General features: G+C 38.1%; 1 protein-coding gene across 2 annotated transcripts in view; it reads right to left on the bottom strand.

Annotated features, from left to right (window-relative positions):
• The window catches only part of cntn4 (contactin 4), a 216,130-nt gene that overhangs the window by 142,948 nt on the left and 60,898 nt on the right, over positions 1 to 12,284 (bottom strand). For both annotated transcript variants that reach the window (XM_033626983.2, XM_033626984.2), the window contains exon 3: positions 5,153 to 5,285. In XM_033626983.2, coding sequence (XP_033482874.1) covers positions 5,153 to 5,285 — 133 coding nt within the window. The remainder of the gene's footprint in view (positions 1 to 5,152; positions 5,286 to 12,284) is intronic.

The following is a 12,284-nucleotide window of genomic DNA, read 5'->3' as shown; positions in this document are numbered from 1 at the left end:
CTTTTAAAATGTAAAAAACATGGCCTCATCCATTGGTAGGATGTGGCACACAAAATCAGTTTAAGGCACTCCATGTTCAGAGCTGCTAGGTTACTCCTTATGAGCTGTAAAATGTAGTAAAAAATGCAGTAATTTAAAAACTTTAGGTTTTCTTAAGGATCTTTGTGAACTGGAACACCACCCACATTGTCTACAGGTTGGATCTCCTGTGGCTGTTTTCACATAGATCAAACTGAAGCAGGAGTGAGGGACAAGGTATCTGAACACCACTGTGCTATTTGCACTGGGAACCCTGCTTATCCAGTGGCCTGCAACTATCTGGCGGCCCAGCGTGGCAGTGACTTCACAGAGCTGAAGGCCTCAAGCGATGAGAGAGCACTGCATCAACAGCCTCACAGCCACAAGTCCCCTATTCCTGACCCCTTCTCCCTCTTATAGCACATATTCGGTGGACAGTGTAAAATGTACATATTGTGAACTGCTCCATAACTTATCCGATTTTGTTCATTTATGTAGTTATTTCACAGTTTGTCGTGATGCTAGTGTTGGTTTGTGCACCTTGTGGTTAAATCATTTAATGTTTCCTTTCTGAAAAAATACCCCTAGTGGGCAATTGTGTGCTTGCATCTACATACTGGGTTTACTTTACCACAAAGGATCAAATGTGGAAAGCAACAAACAAACAAATGGCAACAACAACAAAAACTTTTCAACACTACAGCTGACTGAGATAATCTGCTTCATTTCACAAACACATTTCCTCCAAAGGATGCCGCAGCTCCAACACAGAGACATCAAATAAAAGTACAAGTCAAAATTTAATCTCAATAGCAGAAACATATGACAGTCCCAGATGTTTTTCTGTAGTCAAATTAGAAACTATTCGTAATTTGGTAAGTATTAGCAGTTTTAAGTATTCTGTACAGTTGTCTACATTTATTCTAAAGCCTCTGTGGTGCAGCCTCCTTTGTTGGGTGCGTTGGCTGGGTGTCATTTTTCCAAATACACTTCCGTTTTCAAGAGAAATGTACCGTTTGCACACAGTGTCTCTCAAAATAAACGCATTATGTCAGTACAACAGGCCGAATTGAGTTTTTTTTCCCTTTAACAACAAATGCACGTGGTTATGTTTAGCCAACACTGGCACTTAGTTGGGTTTAGGAAAAAAGAACAGGGTGAAAGTCAATGGTTGTTTGACCCTTCCGCCACCCACCCTGCCTACCCTACTCGGACTTCCGTTGTCTTAACTCTCGTTATTGTCCCGCCCCATTTCCCCTTGAGGATGCCGAGCACCATTAAACAATAATGGCAAACAGCCACGTATCATGCTGACATGAAAGGATGGCTTGTCTGATGCTGGAAGTCACTGACCGAGCGCTGGATTTCTCACTTTGGAGTGAGACCAGGTTGGATTATTAGCTTTCTAATGATTTCAATATTGTTTTTGTACTCCATACATTAAGCAAAATACATCACATTACATAATGACTGTCACAGAGCCATACGTGATAGAGTTTAACATGGGTGTGTGGAATAAGACTACCCATCAGTTTGGTTGCACTGAGTTTCAAACCACACCAAGGTGCGGCGATACAAGTTCAGTCCATATTCATTAAAAGCAGTTTTAACCATTCACCTTAATGTTTTCTTACATATTTTAATATGATACCTTTTGTTCCTCTTCATTCAAGTTTAGTGGCAACAATACTGAGAACATATATCCGCTTGTGGCATTAAATGTAAACACTGCAGCTCAAACTGTCACAGTTTACTGCCGTGCAGTTAATGAACTTTGAACATGATTTAGCTGTTGTCCTCCCGCTGCAACACATCTTTAGAAGGCAGCAGCCGCTGTGACAGGGCCGCGCGGCGACCTTGACAGGAAACAGCTGATTAGGTCATCGTCTAAGCTGGCCCAATCCCAAGTATTAAATGTACCAATCCTTCCAAATCTCACACCAGCAATTTCAGTGAGCAAACATGATTGATTTGAACTTTTACTTGCCAGAGATGCAGCAACACAACACAGCACTCTCTCAATAGACTAATGGTCCATGCAAGGAGGAAATAAAGAGAGAAAAAAGATCTGCTCTTTGAACTCTGTGGCAGGAAAAAAAAGACATATGATCTGGGTGCATGCTACGCTTAACAGGCATTCCTAGGCTATAGACAAGACATGTTTCCAGCAGGGGGCTGAAGCGAAAATCCACCACAAAATAGAAATCATGTAACACATTCCTATGATCCCGATCAGCTCAAGCCTGACTCGCGAGGATGAACAAGTCTTTTCTAAAGCTAGAAAAAACAGAGCCAAGACTCTCTTGTTGCTGCATCAAGAGACAAATCCTGGAGCAATTTCATTCAGGGTGAACTGGAGACTGAATCTGAGGACAAATGACAATACCCAGTAGGACATTACAGGATACTGACACTATCTCTGCGTCATTACTATTAAGACTACAGTGAAGTAAAGCACATTTGAAAGTACAGGCTCCAAACACTGTGAGTCCACAAAAAGTCCAATTCATTGCCACAGGGTCAGCTTCAGGCTTTGTCAGATAAGAAACTTTCTGGTTTCTGGTTTTAGAGCAGAAGTGTCATGTCGAGTGTATGGATTACACTGGGATCAAAAAAACAATACTGATATCTCATGTACGGGTCATCTTTTTAGTTACTGTGTCAGATGAGAAAGCTGCAAATCCATACCTCCATAATGACTCTGTATTCTTTCTAAGGAATTACAGTAATTAAACACTCCAGAAGACTGTGCATTGTTTGGACAACCCTTTTACCCTTTCTAGTTTTTATTTTTACTTCTACATGAATTAGATGAAATAAGCTAAATAAATAAATAAAATAAAATAAAAATGACAGTTTTATGAAAAAATCAAGAAATTAGGCGATGAGAAGCATCTCAAACTTTCCCACTAAAAGCCAGCTTTTTTGTTTGTTTGTTTGTTTTTTGTTTTGCAATAAACAAACTAAAGTGATTCCTAGGCTATTTGGTTTGTCATTTTTTTATTTATTTTTTTTTTAATGAAAAAAAGGTTTTTACAATTATAAGCTGTTTGCCTGTTTTTGCCTGTATGTTTGTGTGTTTTCAACACACCACAAACATCTCTAAACGCATAAGGTCATGTCACCATCCACAGAAAAAACAAAAAAACATGAACTGGACATCCCATGCCTAATACTGTCAAAAACATACTTTAAAATCAACAAACCAAAGATTTTCTAATTGATTTTGCCTCTCCCCATGTTTCTTATTTCCATTTGTGATGGTCTTTGGCTTTGGCACTACTGTTTCCATATGCTTTGGTACACAGCCACACATTTGTGCATGATGACATATATATAGGGGTGGACGTTTCCACTCTCCTCTCTATCAGCTCTGCTAAGATTATGCTAAATCTATGCTCATATGTCCAAGTGTTGGTGGTGCTTTTTGTGTCCATGGATTACCAGAAGCATCCAGAAACATTTAACACTTGTCAAGCTGTAGCCTGCAATGTAAGAATCGGCAAAAAGACTAAAGGACTAAATTGCAATGCACAAGTTGAAGGAGCTGACGGGACTGCATTTCACTGGAGGTGTACCTTGTGTTTATGTGACAAGTGATTGATTGAGTGATGTAAACAAGGATTTTAATATTGCAGTGGAGTTTGTGGGTGAGACAGGTGTGACTACTGGTGCCTGCATTTTTTCACATCTTTATTTGTTCATATTTAGGCAAATCTGAGACACAAAACGACAGCCTGCATGAGCATTACACGCAGCTCCTGTTTGCACTTAACCACTGATGTACAGGCAATAATTATCTGAATTACTGTTGATGCTGAAGAAGGAGATAATTTGATAAACTGTGGGCCATAACCTGAAGTGGCCACAAATCATCAAATTTTAAGATTTTTATGCCACCATTACTGGAAAGATCTAAATGATAAGTTTGATTATTGTCAACAAATCCCAGGAAAAGACCAAAACAATGTGTTGGTTTATCACTTACTACATTCAGCATTCCCTGCCCTGTCACTGGTTCTTAGCCAGAACTCCATACATTCCACCTACATTATTTTAAATGGGTCACAATACATTACTTTCATCTCTATCATTTATTGAAAAAAAAAAGGCAAAAAAAAAAAAATCTTTAAACAGCTAAGCACTGTCATGTTTAGCAAACCTTGCACAAACAAAGTAAATGCTGGCTTTTTCAGCAGTGGATTAATACAAATTTAGAGCACTCCTGAGTGCTCTGGTAACAGGTCAGCTATATAGGATTGATTAAGAACAAATTACTGTGTCAGTGTTCATCATAATGATAAAACATGTCACCCAGTGCAGCAGTGTGGCTCACTGATGTGTTTTTAATAGTTTTGAACAAGAACAAAGTTCTATAGCAGAGAGAAGAAAGATATATTGGGCTATGGGATTTAGATAATATATATATGCATTATTATACATTCAACTACCAAATAGTGTAAGTGATTAGAATTTGCATTACCTTGAATAGCTACAATATTAAATACTTCTTATACTTTGATTCATCAATCGCAACAAATGACTTACTTTTCTGGAAGTATTTTTACTCCACAGTATTTCTACCTCTCACTTTTTGGTTGAGTTGGAAACAACATGAATTACACTTCATTATGTCAAAGGATTTATATTGTAGTTATTTAGGTTTTCCAACAGTTGTCTATTATCGTTATTCAAAGCTGTAAACATGAAAACAGCAAGCTGCGAATTCCAGGGCTAAAAAAATTGAGTCAACTTGGACGTGTCAAAAACTGCAAGTCCACTTGTGGCCACTTGAGGCTGGCTCCACGAGTAAATCAATCGATATAGACCCCCCTGTTCAAATACAGTGACTTCTGGCTTCAAAAATCCATGATCGCGATGGCCAAAATGCCAAACTTGAACCTTCAAAATGGGAGTCCACAAACCATTTGGTGACATCATGATGGAAATATCCATTTTTTTTATACAGAACATGAAGACGGATTGTTTAAGACAAGATGGAGACATTTGTCTGTGATAGGTTGTCAAAAAACGAGGCATGCTTGCACTGTCAGTGGTATAATAGCAAGCAGCATTGATGGGGAAGAACGACGTGCAGAGGGGGACAGATGATACCCCGCAGTTACATACTCACTGGTAGATAGGTGGTGGGCTTCCTTGGGCTTCACAGCTGAACACCACCTCCCTGTTCTTCTCCACAGTCTCCACAGGATACACAATGCTGCCGGGCTGCTTGGTGAAGGCAGGACTCTGCAGGACACTGCTCTCTGTAGGACAACAAGGAAACACAACTGACTTCAAACTTAGACAAGGGGCTGTTTGTAAAAAAGCTAATTAGTCAGTGGCACAAACAGGTTGATACTGCTTTAAGCGTTTAGAAGGGCAAAACTGCAAGCAGACAAAGCATATCAATTTGAACGGCCTGTCACAACACCACGGCACTGCGAAGAATGATTTGAAGTGAGACGTGTCTTCAACAGCTATTTAGGTGGTAATAGGATATAGCGCCTGATTTATGTTGAACAATTGTCTGGGAAAATGCCTTCATTTACTTCTGTCAACCTGCTTTTATTTGTTCATTTATTTATTTATCTGCTCAGCGATGTTAGGATTATGTGTCCATGCAGAGGTGTAATCAGCTGGTTTCATGTGGTTAGAGCTCTTTGTTGTAAATGACACAACAGAAGTCTCAGTTACTCCATTAAGGCCCCATTATCACAGTGTGTTTCTTGTGCCTGTCTTTAGAAAGTATCAATGACACTTTAAAGATAAGGGAAATGAACAGACATAATCGCTCTATTTTCTTTGTCATACCTTAATTGTTGTTATTCTTTAAATTTGAGGTGACCAGAATGCAGATTTGCTGCTATCTGTTATCAGCCTGCATATTTATATTAATTTGCCCTTGTTTTGCATTGATTGTTTTATCCAGTTGAAAGCAAACACAGATCTTGGATTTTACTTTGCCCATGTCAAATCTAGAAAAGAACTGAAGATGAAGAGGACGAACCAAAATGAATTTTGCTTTATAAAGCATGTATCCTGTGTGGGCCCATTCCTGTTCGAATTTGTCAAACTAAACAACAGTGTTAAAGCTACACTAAGCTACAAAAATAGAAAGAAAAAGAACTAAAATTACAGCTTCTCGGTTGTATACCTCTGCAACCCAGTCAATTTGCACTCACAGTTTATATCCATATCTGTGAAAACTTGGATTCTTCACACACATCTTCACCTCAGCAGCACACATTTTCTACACAATCAGCACAGTATCAAGATTAGTGTCACCAATTCACTATCCTTCCATTACTGGCCCTGAGTTATTGCATTGCGTAATAATTTTTTTTTTTTTTGAAGAACATATGATGTCACACAGTGAAAATGACCTTTAACCTTGTGGGGGAAAAAAATGTCATAACTTAATCATTTTATTATTTTAGACATTTGTGTGATATTTTGCTATAATTAGCGTATGAATTCTTGAGTTATGGCCAAAACATGTGAGATCACAAAAATATTGACCTTTGACCTTTGACCACCAAATTCTAATCAGTTCATTCTTGAGTCCAAGCAGACGTTTGTGCCAAATTCATGGAAACTCCCTCAAAAGTCTTGAGATATTGCGTTTATGAGAATGAGACAGATGCAAGGTCACAGTGACCTTGATCTTTGACCACCAAATTCTAACCAGTTCATCCTTGAGTCCAAGTTGAGGTTTGTGCCAAATTTGGAAATATTCCCTCAAGGTGTTCTTAAAATATTGCATTCAAGAGAATAGGACGGACAGACGGACGGACGGACGGACGGACGGACAGACAGATAACCCCACAACTTAATGTCTCTGACCTGTTCCAAGATTATACAAGAAGAAAACTTGCCATATGAGTAAGACAGATTTGCAGTTCTATGAGTATTTGCTTCATAGAACTGCATTGTAATGTAACCGTACCTTTACTGTGGCAAATAGAATTAATGTACCATATACCATGTATGTTTCAGTAGTTAGGGTGAAATTAGTTTAGATTCAACTTGATTGTTATTGCACAGAGTTCCAGTACTGAAACAACAAAATGCAGTTTAGCATCTAACCAGAACTGCTAAAAGCAGTTAAGGCTTCAGTTGGCAATTTTTTTATAATAAGTTTTGTCATATTTGCTGAAACTGTTAGTATATCAACAAAGTAGTGCATCAGAGTCTGTGAAAAAAAAAAAAAAAAAAACATTTCGTACTGCTTCTAATGGCATTTGCAAGAATCCACCACGGGTAAACGAGAACAACCAATCAGAGCCGAGGAGTCTGTAATGCAGCCATCAGTCATGTCAATCATGCCCTGTGAACTGCTGTCATACTGTCAAACTAGGCAGCGCTGATCAAATACTAATCAAGACTCAGTTACTGCATTGCCTATTTCTCACCTCAAATATTTGCAGGAGCATATTTGAGTGTACTGTTTTGCTGTAAAATAAGAAGCCTGCTCCAATTAAAATATGTTTCTGAAAACATCTGAGGCAAGAAATAAGCAATGCAGTAACAGCATCTTGATTCATATTTGATTCGTGCTGCTTGGTTTGACTGCAGTTTATGAGCAGTGATTGACATAACTGACAGCTATGTCAAAAGCTCTTTGGCTCTGACTGCTTGTTTTCATTCACTTGTGATGGATTCTTGCAAATACCATTAAAAGTACCATGAGGAGGAACATTATTTTTTTTCACACATTACCTGTTTCATGTATCAATATGTGGATATAGTGACAGTTTCAGCAAATATGACAAGAGGTTGAGGGTTTTTTTTTTTTTTTTTTCATAAATGCTACCAACTACAGCTTTAACTGCTGAAATGAGAAAATCAGGCAGCATTTAGTGAAATGGGGTACAGATTAGGTCTCAATCTACAGTAGAAGATGAGAAGTGACTGCTGGTCTGATTATGCTGTGTGTGTAATGAGCTCTAGAGCCCTCACAGAGCCACAGTACAGCTGAATCATGGCCTATAAGTGCGGGAGTTAAGGCCGGATGACGACATTAATATATTATCAGGATGTCAATTCATTTTTTTCCAGCCCTTCCCACTTCCTTATTGAGTTTCCGTGCTTATTAAAGTGGTGCAGAATATGGCTTCACAAAGCCTTTCTTGACCAGGAAGTTACCCATGGTAAATCAATCTGAAGAGAACTTCAGGTGTTAGAAAGCTGTTAACATTGTATCGAAACTAAGCAGGATACAGAACAATCATTAGCTTTTACAGTATCCTGATGCGTACCATGTCAAATAATGCATGCCCAGACAGGGCAGGCCGCAGGAAGTGTTCTTCAGTCTCACACTGCAGCTTCATCGAGTGTTCCTCAGGAAAATGAAATACACCCCAATCTGCCGGGCTCCACAGTATACAGTATATCAGAACTGAAGATGATTCATTTGATTCATTTTGAGTACCTCTCAATTATTGCTGAACCCAACACACTTTAACTGTCCAAGTGTAATTACTGAGGGAACTCAAATGACTATGAATGAAGGCAGTCAGATGTTTAACAGACGGACTAAATGATTACATGGATGATGAATCAAATCCATGAGTTGCTCATTTAATAATTTAATTATTTGCTTTAATTCATATTTTTAGGTAAATATTTGTATGTTTTGCTGTTGCTGTGATTATGATTTAATTTTACTTCTTTTTTTTTTGGTAATAGAGTTTTATTTTTTGCATATGTTAAAATATGTATCTTTATATATGTGTATTTTTTTTCTTCTTTTAAGGCAAACCATAAACTCTACAATACTGTAATACTGCCAAATTATGCAATGTAATAAATGTAGCTGTTAGACTTTTGCAATAGATTATACAAAAAGTAATGAAATGTAAATAAGATCTTGAATTTATTTTGGCAGGTCTTAAAACATCTTTATTCATGGTTTGTGTCTTTTCCTCTTTATTGGGGGTGAAAACCTAGGCTGTTTAGTTGTTTGTCAGTACATCTTTAGTACTCACTACTTACTCTTAACCAGGTTAGAATATCTCTACTGTACAACTGTCCACAAGCAAGAGAGAGTCCACATAGGGTGGGCGGGACTGGAGGCTGATAGGTCAAACAAACTCTGGAACATAAGAAACATACTTATTTTAAGCCAAACCATGATGTTTTGTTTTTTGTTTTCTGGTTTTGTTTTTTTTTGCTGGAGGGGTACCTATACAATATAGTTAGACTTGTAGGGCCACTGACCAAGCATTGAGTATAGTATCTGATGAGTTGGGAGTGAGAATGTGTTGCAGTGGTGGAACAAAGGTCTTTTGTATTGCCTCTACAATGGAAATGGCAACCAGTCATTTTGTCTCCAAACTACAGAAACTTTTAAGAACCAGAAAGTTCAGCATTGTGTTGCAAAAGCAGTGACAGATCTATGCAGAGCCATATAGGATGGCATGCACAGGGTAATGCATAATTCAAAGAACTGCTCAACAGGCAATCTAATTCAAGGAAATGTCTCCCTGCACACCTTACATTTATACAGCATCTGAGTAAGCTTACAATCCTCAGGAAGCATTCAAACATCATGCTAATTCTAGTATGGGGTAAGTTATTCTTTTTTTTATGCCAAACCGAACACGGCATTTAAAAGCATGACCTCTGACAAACATGCAATCAGAGTAAATCTGGAGGCTGATATCATAAGGACAAAGGCTTCTATTAAAAACACCAAGAAATGAATCTCTGTATGTAGATCCAGCCATTGATGCTGTCAGAGCTTATGCCATTGCATATAGCTTGGCTGACTGAAAAACAAATTGATCACACAATAGATTCCGTATTTTCAATTGTAATCATGACCACAGCTCTGTGTGCTGCTTAGTTTAGCTCAAAAATGCCTTTCAGCCATTAACCAACATCTCTCCAAAAGAGGATTTAAAACAATACAGCAACATTCTTGCTCATCTTTTTTCCTCCTAATTATTTCTGGCATGTGTTAGCTGTTTTCCGATCATGCAGTAGTAATTACTTAGCTCGTTCAAGGACACAACAAATCTTATCTGTCGGACAACTTTTCAATATTTTGGTTACAAACAGCCCACTGTGCTTGTTGTAACCTCATAAATCCTTGGGCAAAAATGAACTGACTGTGTGTTCATTGCCAACATGCAACAGTGCACCATTTATAGCAAAAGATAATACTGGCTGTCTCACAATAGCAGGCATGGTCGCATTCGATAGCTATTTTGTGACTGCAATTGTGGCATGACTCAAGGGCTTTCCAAACGAAATACACTTAACAAACCTTGTTGTGCATCCACTATCAGCAACAAGAATGCTTTTAACCTTATGTAAAAGGTAGAAAATGGCAGAGAATATGTTCCTCCGTATTATCTCCACTCACTCATGAAAACACAAAAGAGTTGGAATTGGGGGCTGAGGCGCCGAAAAACAAACACCAGCTGTGAAAAAAGAAGCTAATGTCCCCAACAGGCTACAATGGCTCCATTAATCCACACCTGTCAGAGTAAAAAAACAATGTTCTGTGTCAGTTGATAAAGTGACGGCGATCCTACATCACTCAATTTTATATTCAACGAAGATTAATATATTTATTTCTCATAAATCATAAGAGCTACATTCAGTGGGACATGCTGTGAAAATATCAGTGAAAACATCTCCAGCACATTTATTGTGGTTATATCCCAAATCATATATATCATGTGCTAAATAGACATTAGCAAATATTGTATATCTTTTTACACATGCAGTTTAGATTATGAGGTATATTTATCTTAATCCAGTCATCATGCAGGCATTATGCTCCCTTTGGCTCTTGTTGTTAGTGTGCAATTTTTCAAAGCATAACAACAGTAGGGGTGTTGGCTGCATACATAGTAGGGGTGGAACACAAACCTGATATCTGCATCTATATCTGTTTGTTAAATCTGTTATTGGATTTGGTTGGAAATGGGTGTGGCTTATGCTGGAGTTCAACAAACAACATCCTTAAAATTATTTTCCAAGTCGTTGAAGGATACAAAATAACAATGTTTGAATCAGATAACTAAATTAATTAAATAATAAAGCTTGCTTTATATTTGGGTATTAATATTAATAAAAGCTTTTGAAAAACAGGGGTGCTATAAAAGCTTATTGAGCCAAAAGAAAAACCTTGTGGGAAGATAAAATAAAATTGGTGAACAGATCTGACCTTTGGAAGGTTGCTGTTGTAGCTTATTAGCTTTGTGCAACATTCACTTTGATCAAATTTCCCCTAATATAGTAAAACTGAGCACTGGTTTGGAGAACGTTCTAAGACAGGAGTCAGTAGCAGAGTTGGGTAAGGGTTACTTTAAAAGTAATCAAAGTACTTTAATGTGTTACTTGTTTTTAAAGTAACCAGTTACTTTACTGCATTACTCCCTGAGTTATAGGGACTATAAAGTTAACACATTGCGCCGTCATTTCAAACTCAACACTTCCTGAATTTCTTTGAAATTAAAAGCCCCTTATAACCTCGGCTGAGATAATCCGTCCATTTTCTAAATAGGCTTTTATTGTGAAACATTTGTCAGAACTTCCTGTGGAGGATGCAGTAGCTTGAATGATTACTTATGGCGCTTCAAATGAATCTCATGCCATCTGCTGACGCTTTTAGGTGACTACAACAACATGTCAGCTGGCACATGAACAGACACAGTGACTCAAATAATAGTAAAAGTAATAAAAATAGGACAAGAATAACCTGATGACATCACACACATCGTGAGGGACGACCGGGGATAAGTGGCTAGTACCATCATGTAGTGTGTCATGTCTGTCGGCCAAGTCACGGCACGATTTTATGACTGCACAATCGTGTAATGTGACATAGTGACTTTCAGAACAGGCAGAAAAGTCATGTAGTGTGTACCAGGCATAATGCAAGTCCTCCTGAGTCTGACCTGTCTGTCAGCGAGTCCTCCTCCACCTTTTTTTAGACTCCACCGTAGACAATGGCAGCATTTCTCCGACCATGTAGCGAGCCACAAGCTTCTTGGCTTCTTTCAGACTGATAGGTTTAACGTTATCTCTGTTATTAGAACCAAATGACAGCCGTTGCTGTTTCGGAGCTGAAGGACCAGCGTTCTAAAAGTAACGGAAGTAACGTTAACTGATGGCTTGTTTGAAAATGTACTCAAGTATTTGATTACTCAAACAGCAAACTAACGCATTAGGTTACTCGTTACTGCAAAAAGTAATCAAATTACTCTAACGCCTTTGTTGGGTATAACGCATTAAGGTTCATTCTCACT

This window comes from Epinephelus lanceolatus, chromosome 1, assembly GCF_041903045.1.
Source record: "Epinephelus lanceolatus isolate andai-2023 chromosome 1, ASM4190304v1, whole genome shotgun sequence".
Taxonomy (NCBI): Eukaryota; Metazoa; Chordata; class Actinopteri; order Perciformes; family Serranidae; genus Epinephelus; species Epinephelus lanceolatus.
The sequence above is the reverse complement of the archived record's forward strand: the minus strand, read 5'-3'. Positions and strand labels throughout refer to the sequence as shown.